This window comes from Carettochelys insculpta, chromosome 1, assembly GCF_033958435.1.
Source record: "Carettochelys insculpta isolate YL-2023 chromosome 1, ASM3395843v1, whole genome shotgun sequence".
In the NCBI taxonomy this organism is placed as follows: domain Eukaryota; kingdom Metazoa; phylum Chordata; order Testudines; family Carettochelyidae; genus Carettochelys; species Carettochelys insculpta.
Window position 1 is genome coordinate 108,758,136 of NC_134137.1, and position 14,285 is coordinate 108,772,420.

Below are 14,285 nucleotides of genomic sequence, written 5' to 3' on the forward strand. Positions count from 1 at the left end.
CACAAGCTCTTTGGTCATCTGAGGCACTCTCATTCCACATAAATGTGGTGGAGTCAGAGCTATTTGTTGGGTTTTCAAGGCATTTGTTTCTGCCATCAAGAAATGTGAGCTACAAGATCTTATGGACAGTACCTTCTGAACAGTCATAGAGATGCAAGATCATCTCAGCTATGCAAAGATGTCATCCCATTTGCAGAATCAATGTACAAGAAGCAATGTCTTTCTGAAGACATTCCTCCCTTCAGAAGTGAGGGACATAATTATAGTCTCCCTCAGCAGGGATTTCATAGACCATTACAAGTGGTCAATCGGAAAGAATATCCTCCAAATCTTTTACCAGTGGTGGGGCGGCAGGAGGCATGAGGATGTAACCTATGATAGACTTGCTTGCTACTGACCTGAAAATCTAGTGCAAGAGATTTTGCTCCATGGTTGGGTGCAGTTGGCGTTCCATTTCAGAAGCCTTTCTTCTTCCCATGTTCACTCATCTACGTGCATTCCGTCCAGGTCGTCAAATTCCAAGGATAGTATGGAAACTGAACAGAGAAGAAGCAGCTTTAATTCTCATGGCACTAGCCTGGCCAAGGTGCTACTGGTTTTGTTTTGTGTTTTGTGTTGGTTTCCATTACATCTCCCAGTAACTTTGTCCCTACTCAAGAAACGTGTATCTCAAAATCAGCACGGGGCCCTGCATTCCAGTCTCCAATCTCTCCAGCTCATGGTATGGTTGATCTGTGGTTGAATACTCATGAAAGATTTGCACTTTTAAAATGTTCAAGCCATTTTGGTGAGCAGCAGGCATTATGTGCACTAGAGTTACAGCTACTGCAAAGTGGAAAATATTTTCAGTTTTGACACTCTCTCAACACACAGAGCTCAAAAATATACTTGTCTGTTTTGTTACACCTGAATTATCTGGCCTTTAGGTTAGCTGCTTGGGAGTTCACCTGGCTTCCATATCTGCTCTGCATCTGCTGTTGGGGTGGATTTTCCATCTTCTCTTACCTTCTGATTTCCAGGCTTCTGAATGGTCTTGTCAGCATCTAGCCACTTACTCAGACCATAGCCAGACCAAAACAGATTCAATATTTAAGGCACAGAGAACGAAAAACAGTAAGCCAGGAGGACAAATCAGAAAAAGATAATCAAGGTGAGCAAATCAGAGAATGGAGGGGTGGGGGGGAAGGTCAAGAATTAGATTGAGCCAAGTATGCAGACGAGCCCCTATAGTGACTCAGAAAGTTCCCATCACGATTTAAACCATGTGTTAATGTGCTGAATTTGAATATAAAAGCCAGCTCGGCTGCTTCACTTTCCAGAACGGTGTGATAATTCTTCTTCAGTAACACACATACCTTTAGGTCATTGACAGAATGCCCCATTCCATTAAAATGTTGACTAACTGGTTTGTGGATCTGGAGTGTTTTGATGTCTGTTTTGTGCCCATTGACCCTTTGTCTAAGGGAGTTAGAAGTCTGTCCAATATACAAAGCATCTGGGCATTGTTGGCACATGATGGCATATATGATGTTAGTAGAGGAGCATGAGAAAGTGCCTGTGATTCTGTGAGTAACCTGTTTAGGTCCAGTGATGGTATTTGCAGAGAAGATATGTGGACAAAGCTGGCAGTGGGCTTTGTTGCAGGGAAAGGTTCCAGGACTGGTGTTCCTGGGGTATAGACTGTGGCTGTTAGTGAGGATCCTCATGAGGTTGGGAGGTTGTCTGTGGGAGAGAACAGGCATGTCACCCAGGGCCTTCTGGAGTGTAGTATCCTGATTAAGGATAGGTTCCGCACCTAATAAACTATTTTGCTAGTCTTTGAAGTGCTACTTGACTGCTTTTTGTTTTGATAGTGTATAGACTAGCACAGCTTCCTCTCTGTTACTAGCCACGTACATTTGACTTAGCACCTTTATGGATTCTTAACTTAGTCTAGTGTAGCTTAATAGGTTCTCCCTTTGAACCTGTGATGACAACATAATTATCTTTATTGTTCAGGAAGACAGTGTTTCTGATGGCAGTCACTTGTGCAAAGAGAGTTTGAGCTTTTTCAGCTGGTCCTCCTTTCACAGTCTTTCAAAATTTAGTATTAGGTTATACCCTAAGTTTATGCCAAAAATAGTATCAGCTTTGCATCTGAATCAAACTGTTCATTTTATGTGTGTTTTTCCTGAAATCTCATTGTTCCAAAGCTGCAAAGAAATTCCATACTTGAGATTTTTTCAGGGCATTGGCACATTATGTGGATTGTAAATCCTTTTGACTCTCTCCAGGCTTTTTGTTGCCTATGCTGAGGGTTAGAGGTTAACTAATAACAGCCCAGCCCATTTCTTATGGATTTCTGTTTGTATTAAAGCTGTTCTGTGATCTTGATAAAGTCTCCCTCCATGAAGCAGAGTTTATCAGAGAGCATAGTGTATGCTATGTGCTATTCTGAGCAGCATCCATATAGTGACATCCATGCTGCTTAGCATACAGTACTTAATTTTAGTTAAAATGAAAACACAAATAAGTTTAGTATCAAAGAACAAAGACTCACATGAGTGTAAGTAAAAATATTGGTAACAAAGTTTACATAGAAAAGAAATCTTAGCATAGCAGTGTTCATCCCCGCTCACAAAAGTGAGAATCTGTGTATGGTCCTTTTCAAGAATGGGGTTTAATTGTATGATCTGAGTTTTGTATTATATTTTTTCTATTTAATTTTATTGTAAAATATTAAAGGTAAAGATATTAATAAGGTTGAAAGGTTTAAAAGTTTTTTGTTCTTCCGATAATTCATAGACTCCTAGAATCATAGGACTGGAGGGGACATCAAGAGGTCATCAAGTACAGGTCCCTGCACACAGGCAAGAACAAACACTATTTAGACTGTTCTTGACGAGAGTTTGCCTAACTTGCTCTTAAAAATCTCCAGTGATGGAAATTCCACAACATCTTTCAGCAATTATTTCAGTGTTTAACCACCCTGACAGGAAGTTTTTCCTAATGCTCAACCTAAACCTCCCTTTCTGCAATTTAAGTCCATTGCTTCTTGTCCTAGCTTCAGAGGTTAAGGAGAGTAATTTTTCATCCTCCTTCTTGTAACAGCCTTTTAAGTACTTGAAAACTATTATATCCCCTTTCAGTCTTCCCTTTTCCAGATGAAACAAACCAGATACTTTCAATCTTGCCTCATGTCAAGTTTTCTAGACCTGTAATCATTTTTATTGCTCTTCTCTGGACTTTTTCCAGTTTGTCCACATCTTTCCTGAAATGTGGTGGTCAAAACTGGGCACAATCCTCCAGTTGAAGCTAATCAGCATAGAGTAGAGTGGAAGAATTACTTCTTGTTTCTTACTTACAATACCCTTTTAATGCATCCCAGAATGTTTGCTGTAACAGTATCACAGTGTTGACTCATATTTAGCTTGTGGTCTACTATAACAAGTCCTAGGTCATCCCTTTCCGGAGTATTCTTCCTAGGTAGTAATTTCCTACTTTCTTTGTGTGCAACCCATTGTCTATATCATTGTGAATTATAATCTTATCCTCCAAAGCACTTGCAACCCCTCCCAGCTTAGTGTCTTCAAATGTTACAAGTGTATTTTCTATGCCATTATTGAAATAATTGATTATGTCTGAGGAGTCTGTCTTTTTTCCATTTAAATATCATTTTTAGAAAGGGACCTGCCCAGCCCCAAAACATACTGTTCCCCTCTTTCTCCCATGTGCATTCCAGGTAACACAGAATCACACACCTGGAGGCACAAATATCGGTGTACACCTTACGATGATCACGGGGAAAACCAAGACCAGCCATGTATCAATGACAAATTTGAGTTTTTCAGGAATTAGTGTCCTTGATAATGTCAAACCTCCTGACTCATATGAGTTGGCGTCTGACATATTTGCCAACCAACCGGCAATTAATTAAAAAAAGGAAGTTAGCATCCATTTATATTAATCTAACTTTAGATTATGCATTGTACTTTCAGCCTCATTAGTTTTGTGTTTAATTTTTGTTCACCCTGAACAGATAACAATTACTATGCTAGTATTAAATGAAAAAAAAATGGGCAGAAAACCAGTTGAATGTGGGGGGTGGTGTTTCTTGTTATTATTAGGACACTTTTTTCCTGACAATGAAAACGAGATTGTTACAGAAAGAATGACCTTTTATGTAATTTAATTTGAAGATGATTATTTAAAGTAATTGCAAGACCTGTTTTAGCTCAGCTTGGGGGATACAGGTCTGTATTGATTTAAACAGTCATGACATCAGAGACAAAAATACCTCTTCTCTTTCTTTCTACCAAAACAGTATTGTGCTGTCTAGTTGTAATAAATGAGTGCCAGCTAGTTTTAAATAACTCAAGCTGCAGAGCTTTTGTCACTTTTGGAATGACTTTTATTTTGATTTTAAAATGTAAACCTAAAAGATTTTCTGTCATGTATGTGCTTCTCTGATTTGTGATACAACAGCTTTACAGTCAGTGCTATAGTTTTACATATGAGCAAGCACAAGGAAAATCTGTTGGGGGGGCAAAGAATGTGTGGAGATGGGGGTAAAAGTTGTGTTTATGCCACCTTTATGTGTCTCAAATTTGGGGTCTCTCTAGGATGTGGCTCCTGGTGTAAGGTAGAGCAGCCCCAGGGCTCTTCAGCAGGAACTGTGTAAGTGGGCAAGGCAGGGTTATGTATGTTGTGTCTAAGCTGCTTCTGCCTCTGGAGAAATCAGGTATGGCCCCTCTACATCACAGAAATGGCATAAAGAAACTAGTGAGGGCTGGAATCTAGTGCAGGTTATGCACTGGAATGATATCTGAAGAATAGGAGATACCGTCAAAGAGGACCATACCTAACGTGGAGTAGGAGTTATAAGGGAGGTGCAGAGCTGAAGTTTACTGTGTACCATGGTCATGAGATTTGCCTTGTCAGCCAATTCACTGTGAGCAGGCGAACTGCCTTTATTTCATTAACTTTATACATGATGCATGAAAGTGGTGGTCTGAGTTATTGTGCTTTTGATTGGCAGAGGAAAATGAATCTGTTTACTTATAAAGCTAGTTTATGCATTCGCTAAATGGTATGGGAAATCTGGCCAAGCTGACTGCCTCTGAATGCTCTCTTCCTTAATCAGTTAACCTCCCTTAACATATCAACTGCTTATTTTCACAGCTCCTGTTATATAATACCGCTTATTAATGATTCTGAAGATGCAGCAACAGTCAGTGGGGAGAATAAAGATAAATTGGGAACTGGCTGACTTTTTATGGTGAATATAAAACATGCATGCAGTCTAGGGATCTGCAGTGTGCTGGAACCAGAGTATTTTGGTGAGGTAGTAGCTTCTCTTTGAAATTCTGGAGTCACTGCTTCTCAAATATCTACTTATCAAAGAGAAACTGTTTTTCTTTCTGTCTTGCCACCCTGGTGAAGAATGCTTCAGAGGTGACTGCTGCTTTCAGATCTCACTATTGCATGACTAATGCTAAGGGCTGGATTGTGATACTGTTACTGATGTTGAGTATTATCATAGAATTCGAGCAAGCCCGTTAAAATCTGTGAGGGCTATATATGGAGTAGGTAGCATAAAATGTGAAATAAGGATCTTATTAATTGATCCTAACTTAGGACAGTTGTCCCTGTTTAGTCTTTTAAGTGGAAGTTTAAAAGCAGCTGTGCACAGAGTACACTAGCAGAACCAGAACGGGTAGGTCAGGGATACTGGGGTTTAGAACAGTAATGAAGCCAGAAAATTCATCTGAGTTTCATAAACTAATTTAAATAGGAGAGAAGATGTTCTTGAAATAAAAAGGTCAGACATTAAACAGGTGCTTCTTATTCTGATCATTGTGGAAAAGTTAACAAAGTTGAGATGTGGCAACAGTATTTTTAAGGAGATATGCCACTCCTCTCCTCCCCTTCACTTTATGTAATATTGGAGTATTGTTACTATATTTTCTTTCATTTGTTTCCCCCATATCTCTTGATTTCTCTCCAATGATATATTTGCAGTATTGTTTTAGTCATGTCGTTCCCAGGATGTTAGCGAGAAAAGGTGGATGAGCTCTGTGTGGTTTGAAAGCTTCTCTCTTTTACCAACAGAAGGTGGTCCAATAAAAGATACTGGACTTTACCATTACAGAGACAACAGGAATAGATTCTTCCCGTATTGTCTAAATCTTGCAGTTAGATCCATGTGGACAGACCAGGGCTATCTAGTTGCATTGTTGGCTCTCATATTAGTGAGATGATCTAGTGATGACATGTATAATCTTGTCTTTGTGGTAGATGTAAACACATTGAATCAGAAAGACCATTTACAGCATGTCATTAGGCTGAGTTCCAACAGTATCTTAATAAAGCTTGTCATTACATGATCATACAAACCTGTGCCATCTCATACAATTTGGCAGTTAACGTAGTACAGACGGTCACATGCAGCAATGGTTGATTTTTTGTTTTTTAATGTAATGCATTTTTCAGTTGTATAGCAGCTGTGAAAAAATATGGTCTTACAGTGACTGATAAAGTCCATAAATGTTGTGTGAGCCTAAAATGAAAGACTTGTTTGTCATGCACAGGGAACTGTGCTATGTTAAATAGAGTCTTAAATTTCCTGAACTGAAGAGAGATCATAACTTTAAATGTTTTTACTTTTCAGCAAATATCTCAAGTCATGACATTATATTAAAGCAGTTTTTCCTTCGATAGTAACAATAAACTGTCTATATAAAGAAAGTAGTCGTATATAGAATTTCATAAGTATATTTCCAAGGCTGTGCTCTGAACATTCTTCAGTAAGGTGTGTAGGTGTCGTTGTGTGATTTAGCATTATGCTCAATTCATGTTTCATACATGATCAGTGTATGCTAAATAGATTTAAACTGTAGGATTACAGATGTATAAGAATGTTAAGTTTTCAGGAGTGATGAGTATGTGTAAGGTATAGAGGCATGTCTGGAATGCAAGACCTGCAGCTTAAAAGACCAGTGAGATTTTAACTTAGCCATAGGCCACAGGCTTAAGAACACTTGGAGTGAGTGAGTGAGTGATCTAGGAACATCCAGTGCTAGCAAGGCCACAAGATTGTTCCAAAAGATGTGCCAATAGGTAATGGTACAGAGACTTATTTTGCAAGAAGTCTCAGTGTGCTATTCAAGATCATTAGACACCTGATTTTCACATCCTGAAATGTCCCTCGCCTAGACTTGACTGACATGGTTACATTGTGAGGGGGTTAAAAATTCACAGCTTGGAGCAATGTAGTTATGCCAGTCTATCCCACCCCCCGGAGCTCAAGATGTAGGTATGACCTTACATTTAAACTAGTAACAATAGGCATCCTTGTCTTGCTTTGTTTTCTGTTTGTTTAACAACAAAGGCAAACCATGACAAATAAAGCAGATATGCATTTTTTCTGTGCTTTTAATAGTGAAGACCTGCATGTATCTCTTACTCTGTTGTTAAACTGTTTCAACGTACTGACATTTTGTTTGCTGTTTGGAGTTTGATTTTTATTGACAACTGAGGGAGAAGATAGTTTTTGCAATATGGCAAGTGCAAAAATAGTTATTGATTTAATCCAAGATGAAGGTCATAAAATAAAACCTGCAAATTGGAATCTGTAGTTTTTCGTCATTCTCATGTACAAGTTGATGCTATTTGTACTCATGGGAGTATGTTCTCACACACACATTGGCACACGTGAATTTAATCACACATACTTGTTATGGGTTTTTAGGGCGGGGGGAAAAGGAGATCTATTTTTCAGCATATAAACAACTCTGCTTTATTGGGTCAAGACACAGAAAAACAAAATGAAATCTCATTATTGATAACATTTACACACTTGGAGATAGAAAGCTGGGAGCTCACTTCATCTTATATGTAGTGGTCAGATCAGTTTGTTCATGCAGCTGTGGACTCATGTACGTTCAGTGGTGCCCAGAGCTGCATGCATGGTGCCGCCCTTTGGCAGCAATAAAAAACAGTAATGCTGGCTGCCCTGCTGTCCACTCAGGTTTGACCATACTGGCCCTCCATTGTGATGGGGTGGCAGGTGGGCCAAAATTGATGAAAAGGTGTGGCAACCTGACGTGACATCCTTTCTGTCTCCCAGGTACCAGATCACAACACCATTCACCCACTTTTGAAGCCACTGCCATCTCATCATGCTAGCGAGCTGGCAGGGACAAATTTGAGTGGACAGTGAGGTGGATGGTGCTGCCCCATCTCATCATGCCAAGGAGATGGCACCTGCCTGGGGATTCCCCTGGGAGACTGCTTGGCTTTTTCCCACTTCCAATAGCCCATGTCTCCCTCTGGGGTCGGAACTGACTCTGCACCCGAGCAGGCTGGGCTGGACTGAAAGATGGGCTGAGCATGGTACAGATTCAGTAGGCAAGGTGTCAGTTGCTGCATCAGGGATGTCTCTACAGGAACTGATGGTGTGTACTGCCTCTAACATTTCTGGGGCGTCCCTGTGTTTGTCCCTAAAATACACACAAATTCAGAGGTCCACATTTTCATTGTGCTTCCACATGGTTTCCACGACACAGAAAGAGAAAGCTCAAGATTTTTCCTTTCAGGAGTTCTATTTGTCCATGAGTTCATTAAAATACATTCAGTTTCCATTTCCAGGCAGAAGGAAGCAATAATAAACAGTGAGTGAAGGAAGTTAGAGTAATCTGTAGCCAGAATAGTTTAATACTAAATTTAAAAAATAATCTATGCAGACCTGTATGTTTTTGTCATTCCTTGTTATCCTTAAATTTTCATTCTTTGGTTTGTGTCAAATGAAGGCATTTGCCATTAACCTACTTGGATACCACTGCTGCTCTCTGGATTTCAAATAGCACCTTCCAGAATCTCTTTGCAAGAAGTGCCAACTCCAATTATTGTACATACTCATCCAATTGTCAGAGGGCATCTGTATTTTGAAACCATGCTACTGCACAATTTATAGTAAAGCCTGCTGCAGGAATTTTCAAGAATATATGTAATATATTTTCCCAAGAAATGTACTAATTTGACTTTATGGAAATTAACATGTGTTAATAATGATCACAGGTAGAATGAGAATAACATTGAAGACCCTTTCGAAGGGTCATTTGGTGATGATGATTGCAGCTTTCTGTACATGACTCCTTACTTATGTACCTGTGCTTCATTTTAAGCAACTCGTAACCCCTTGTGCTTTGCTTGTGGTGCCACACTTATCCTTCCATATGCTATCTTCTCATGTAAACTTCTCTGTGTTGTCTTGCATGCTATCTGCTGTGACTGGAAAGCTCCTCTTGAGCTAATCTGCAATGCCAATAACCTCTTGATATTTAGGCCTGACTGAAAGACTGAATTCTGTTGTGCTTCCTATGAGAAATTTGCCTGATTTTACTATGGAATCATACAATCACAGAAGATTATGCTTGGAAGACACCTCAGCAAGTCATCTAGTTGAATCCCCTCTTAAAGCAAGACCAAAGTCAAATAAATCATTCCAGACAGGGCTTTGTCACACCTGGCCTTTAAAATGCCTAAAGATGGAGATTTCACCATCTCCCTCGGCAACCCATTCCAGTGCTTAAACTCCTCTCACCCCAGTGAAATAGTTTTTTGGTAATATCCAACCTAGACCTCCACTGCTGCAACTTGTTCCTTGTTCTGTCATCTACCATCACCAAGAGCAGCCTACGTGCATCCTCTTTGGAACCACTCTTCAGGTAGTTGAAACCTTCAATGAAATTCCCCACTCATTCTTCTCTTCTACAAGTTAAATAAGCCCAGTTCCCCCCAGCCTCTTCTCAAAGTCATGCACCCCGGTCCCCTAGTCATTTTAATTGCCCTCCACTGGACTCTCTCCAATTTGTCCACATCCTTTCTGGAGTGGGTGATACCAAACTGGACACACTACTGCAGATTTGTTCTCATCCATGCTGAATAGAGGGACATAATCACTTCCCTTGATCTGTTGGCAGTGCTCCTATTAATGCAGCCCAATATGCCATTACCCTTTTTGGCAGCAAGGGCATGCTCACTCATATACAGCTTCTCATCTACTGTAATTCCCAGGTCTTCTTTTTAAAGAACTTCAACTTAGCCAGTTAGTCCCTAGCTTCTGTAGCAGTGGAGGAGATTCTTCTGTCCTAAGTGTAGGACTCCTACACTTGTTCTTGTTGAACCTCATCAGATTTCTTTTGTCCCAAACCACCAATTTGTCAAGGTTCAAGATCACTCTGGACCTTATTCTTACCCTGTATTGTATCTACTTCTCCCCCACAGCTTAGTCGGATTCTCAGACTTGCTGAGGATGCAATTTATCCCATCATGTAGATCATTAAAAACTGACACTCCACTTGTTAATTGGCTGCCAACTAGACATCAAGACATTAATCACTACCTGTTGAGCCTGATGATCCAGGCAGCTTTCTGACCACCTTATAGTCCATTCATCCAATCCATACTTAACTTGCTGACAAAAATAATGTGGGAGGTCATATCAGAAGCTTTGCTCGAGTTACGGTATAACACTTACACTCCTTTTCCCATATCCACAGAGTCAGTTATCTCATTATAGAAGGCAATTAGATTAGTCAGACCTGAGTTTCCTTTGATGAATTCATGTGGAGTGTTGTTAACCACCTTTTCCTCCAAGTGTTTTGAAATAGATTCTTTGAGGACCTGTTCCATGATTTTTCCAGGGGCTGAGGTGAGGCTGACTGCTCCGTAGTTCCCCAGATTCTCCTCTTACCTTTTTTAAAGATGGGCACTGCGTTTGCTTTGATTGAAGACGAGGCCAGGGATCATCTTAAACACTCCACTTTTATGTTATATCCATTCTTCATAACCATAATTTGGCTGTCTGTCTTTCTAGTCAAGGTCTGTGGGAGAGAGAGTTCGTACCACTTTTCTGTTGAGAAAACACCTACTCTACCATAAACAAATAATGATCTCCCTCGTCATACCCATGTACAGTGCATGTGTGCATTCACGTGCATGAGTTTAATAGATGGTAGGTGTAAAAGGGTGACAAGTAATTTCAGTTCCAGGTATTTCCAGTAGGATATATTGGTTGCAGTGGGGAGGGAGGGAAATTAATCTGTAGCTTTTATAAGGTAACATATTGAAAAGAATTCTGCATATGTTGAATAAGTTCAAATTTACAGATGGATTCTTTATCAGCATGAGCCACAATATGTCAACCAGTGACATTTTACTAATGAAAACAAGATGCTTACAGAATCACTTAGTTTTTTCTTTCAGTTGTCATATTGTTTTTAACATAGACACCAGTGTTAACAGTAGGGCTGAGCTGTATGAAAACATGTTATTTAAATCCTGGAACTGTGAACGTTTGCCATCATAAGTGTTTCTTAATTTAGGGAAAAATAGATTTTGACTACAGGCCCTAAATAGTGTTTTTACTGATTATTATTTTGTGTGTGGATAGAAGCACTACATTAACTCATGTTTTATAATTTTTAAAATTGTTTTGAAAACCAGGACACAAACTGACAGATCTAGAGAAGAAGGAACTACTGGCAACAGCAACTTGTCTGTATGTGGCTGAACAACTGAGATCACAGCAATTTCTGGGGACTTCAAGGTAAGTTTATTTCTGGGAATTAAAATGTAGTGAATAATTTTCATAATGGTGTCTTTCCATGCACAGGAGGATTGCTGGTGAAAAACTGCATGGTTCCTTAATATAGTCTGTTTTTTCTAAGTCCAAATGAGCTTTAGTTTAGATTCTGCCCTGGCACCTCGTGCTTCCTGCAATAATTCATACATAGTTATTTTATCCCATGTATTAACAAACTGGCACAACAAAGTGTTATGAGCCAGTGTTGTAATTAACGCGCATCAGGATTTTCATTAATGCAAAATTTTGCTAGGTTAATAACTAACCACAAATTGAGCATCACAAATTTCTCATGTGCCTGTTTGATGTTATCTCACCATTTTGGGAAAGGATGACTATTCAGCTGTGTAATAAATATTCTGAAAATTTTGTGCATTCATGACTAATTCTGTACCTTAATGAAGAGACTTATTTTAGGGTCTAATCCTGCGAACACTGTCTGATGTGTAAAAGTGCAGAATGAAGGCCTTGCTTTCGAAGTATTTTCTTGAGTACAGAGATTAAATAGGAATCACTTTTTTCCCCCCCATTCTTTTGTGTGGTAGTTGTTGGTAGCCCACTTCACCATTATTATTTGGCCATGCACTTTTAGGTATATTGTGGCATGGATTACCCATGTTGTGCACCCTGCTGGCCAAACATGGCTCTACCAGTGTGAGTTTTTTCTCCAGGATGAATAATCTCAGCTCTCCACATAGTCATCTGTGCTGGAGATGCAGCTTATCTCTCTAGTTAAGTTAAAAACAAAACTTAGCCCTCTTGGGGTAGCAAAAATCCAAACTGAAAAAGTCCCAACAAACAAAGAATCCTTTTGCCTTTGGGGATCTTCCTCTTCAGAAGAGGTAGCCTACTCTCTGGGCTACCTGTTTTGGCGTTTCTGTGAGAGGTTTTCTGGCTCTCAGAGGACTCAGCCCCCCAGGGTGATTCCACTGGCTTAATATTTTTAACCTCTTCTGGGCTCTGTTCCTTGCATCCTGTTCTGCCCCGTGTGGAACACTAGTTCCCCTGGAGTTTCTGGCCATCTACAGACTCTGGGTCAAGGCCTTCCACAGAGGTATGCCTACTCCCTGAGGTTCCAGATCCCAGACTGAGCTCTCTATGCTTTGATTAGACTTAAGTGTCCATTAAGCTGGCATCTGACTTTCTTTAGATTCACCTTCTGGTGGGGAAGCAGGTAATTAATTGACACTGGTGTAGCTGGCCTCAGTTTCCTGAACAGGGCCAACTATACCAGTGTCGTTCTGTGTCATAGTAACCAGTGACAGAAGACTAATTCATTTCTTTTGTTCTTTGGAAGACTGCTTGTTACTGCCATGATGCAAGCATCAGGTCTCAGGCCTGGGATCTTAAACTGGAGTCTTTCTTAGTGTATTTCAGAACCTTGCTGCTTTTAGTCAGCACGTGTCCAGAAAAGGGTCCAGAAAGGAGCGACAAGAATGATCAAAGTTCTAGAGAACATGACCTATGAAGAAAGGCTGAAAGAATTGGGCTTAGTTAGTTTGGAAAAAATAAGATTGAGGGGGAACATGATATTTTTCAGGTATCAAAAAGGGTGTCATAAGGAGGAGGGAGAAAACTTGTTGTTCTTGGCCTCTGGGGATAGAACAAGAAGCAAAGGGCTTAAACTGCAGCAAGGGAGGTTTACGCTGGACATTAAGAAAAAGTTCCTAACTATCAGGGTGGTCAAAAACTGAAATAAATTGCCAAGGGAGGTTGCAGAATCTCCATCTCTGGAGATATTTAAGAACAGGTGAGATAAATGTCTATCGGGGAGTGGACAGTACTTGGTCCTGCCATGAGGACAGGGGACTGGACTCGATGACCTCTCCAGGTCCCTTCCAGTCCTAGCATTCTGTGATTCTATGTGAATATATAGCCTTTGTCTGGGAAGTTTGCAACCACTGCATATAATTCATCAAAATTTCAGCGTGATTCTTTTATTTATATGTTGTTGAGGTTAATGGCTTTTTTAAGTGATAGGCAGAATGGAGGGTGGACATTCAAATTCTGTGTTAGTGGTTTGACAAAGTATATTCTTGTAGAGTACTGTTGATCTGGATAAACCATTTTTACAGTGGTCAGAAGTAAATCAATGGTGGTTTCTAGACATCTTTATTTTTATTTCAATCCAGAAAGACAAACAGTACCATATTTAAAAAAAAAAAAAAAAAAAAAAGAATTTACAAGCATTAAGGCTTTCTAAAGCATCTGTAAAGGAAGATCATTGCTTGCATTATGCATCCACACTAGGGAGAATAGTAACAGAGAGGTAGCCGTGTTAGTCTGCAGCTCCAAGAACAACAAGAAGTCTTGTGGCACCTTATAGACTACCAGATATTTTGGAGCATAAGCTTTTGTGAGCAAAGACCCGCTTCATCAGATGCATGAGTGGGGGTGGGGGGGAGGCTTCAGAAGGGTATTTAAAGAATGGGGTCCCAGTAAAAGGGAGGGCCGCAGCTGACAAGGTCTATTCAGCAAGGTGGAAATGGTCCATTTTCAATAGTACGTATCAAAAGAGGCAAAAACAAGTCAGATGAGACAGGGGGATGTGAGCCATTGTCAGAGTCTAATGGGGAGATATTAACACCCAGGGCAGAGAAGCTGTTTTTGTAAGCTGCGAGCCACTCCATCTCTGTTTAATCCTTGGTTAATGGAGTCA

At 40.0% G+C, this 14,285-nt stretch overlaps 1 protein-coding gene across 3 annotated transcripts in view; it reads left to right on the forward strand.

Moving 5' to 3' along the window:
- PCCA (propionyl-CoA carboxylase subunit alpha) overlaps window positions 1-14,285 on the forward strand; it is a 469,473-nt gene that overhangs the window by 274,508 nt on the left and 180,680 nt on the right. For all 3 annotated transcript variants that reach the window (XM_074989641.1, XM_074989649.1, XM_074989656.1), the window contains one exon: window positions 11,488-11,590. In XM_074989641.1, coding sequence (XP_074845742.1) covers window positions 11,488-11,590 — 103 coding nt within the window. The remainder of the gene's footprint in view (window positions 1-11,487; window positions 11,591-14,285) is intronic.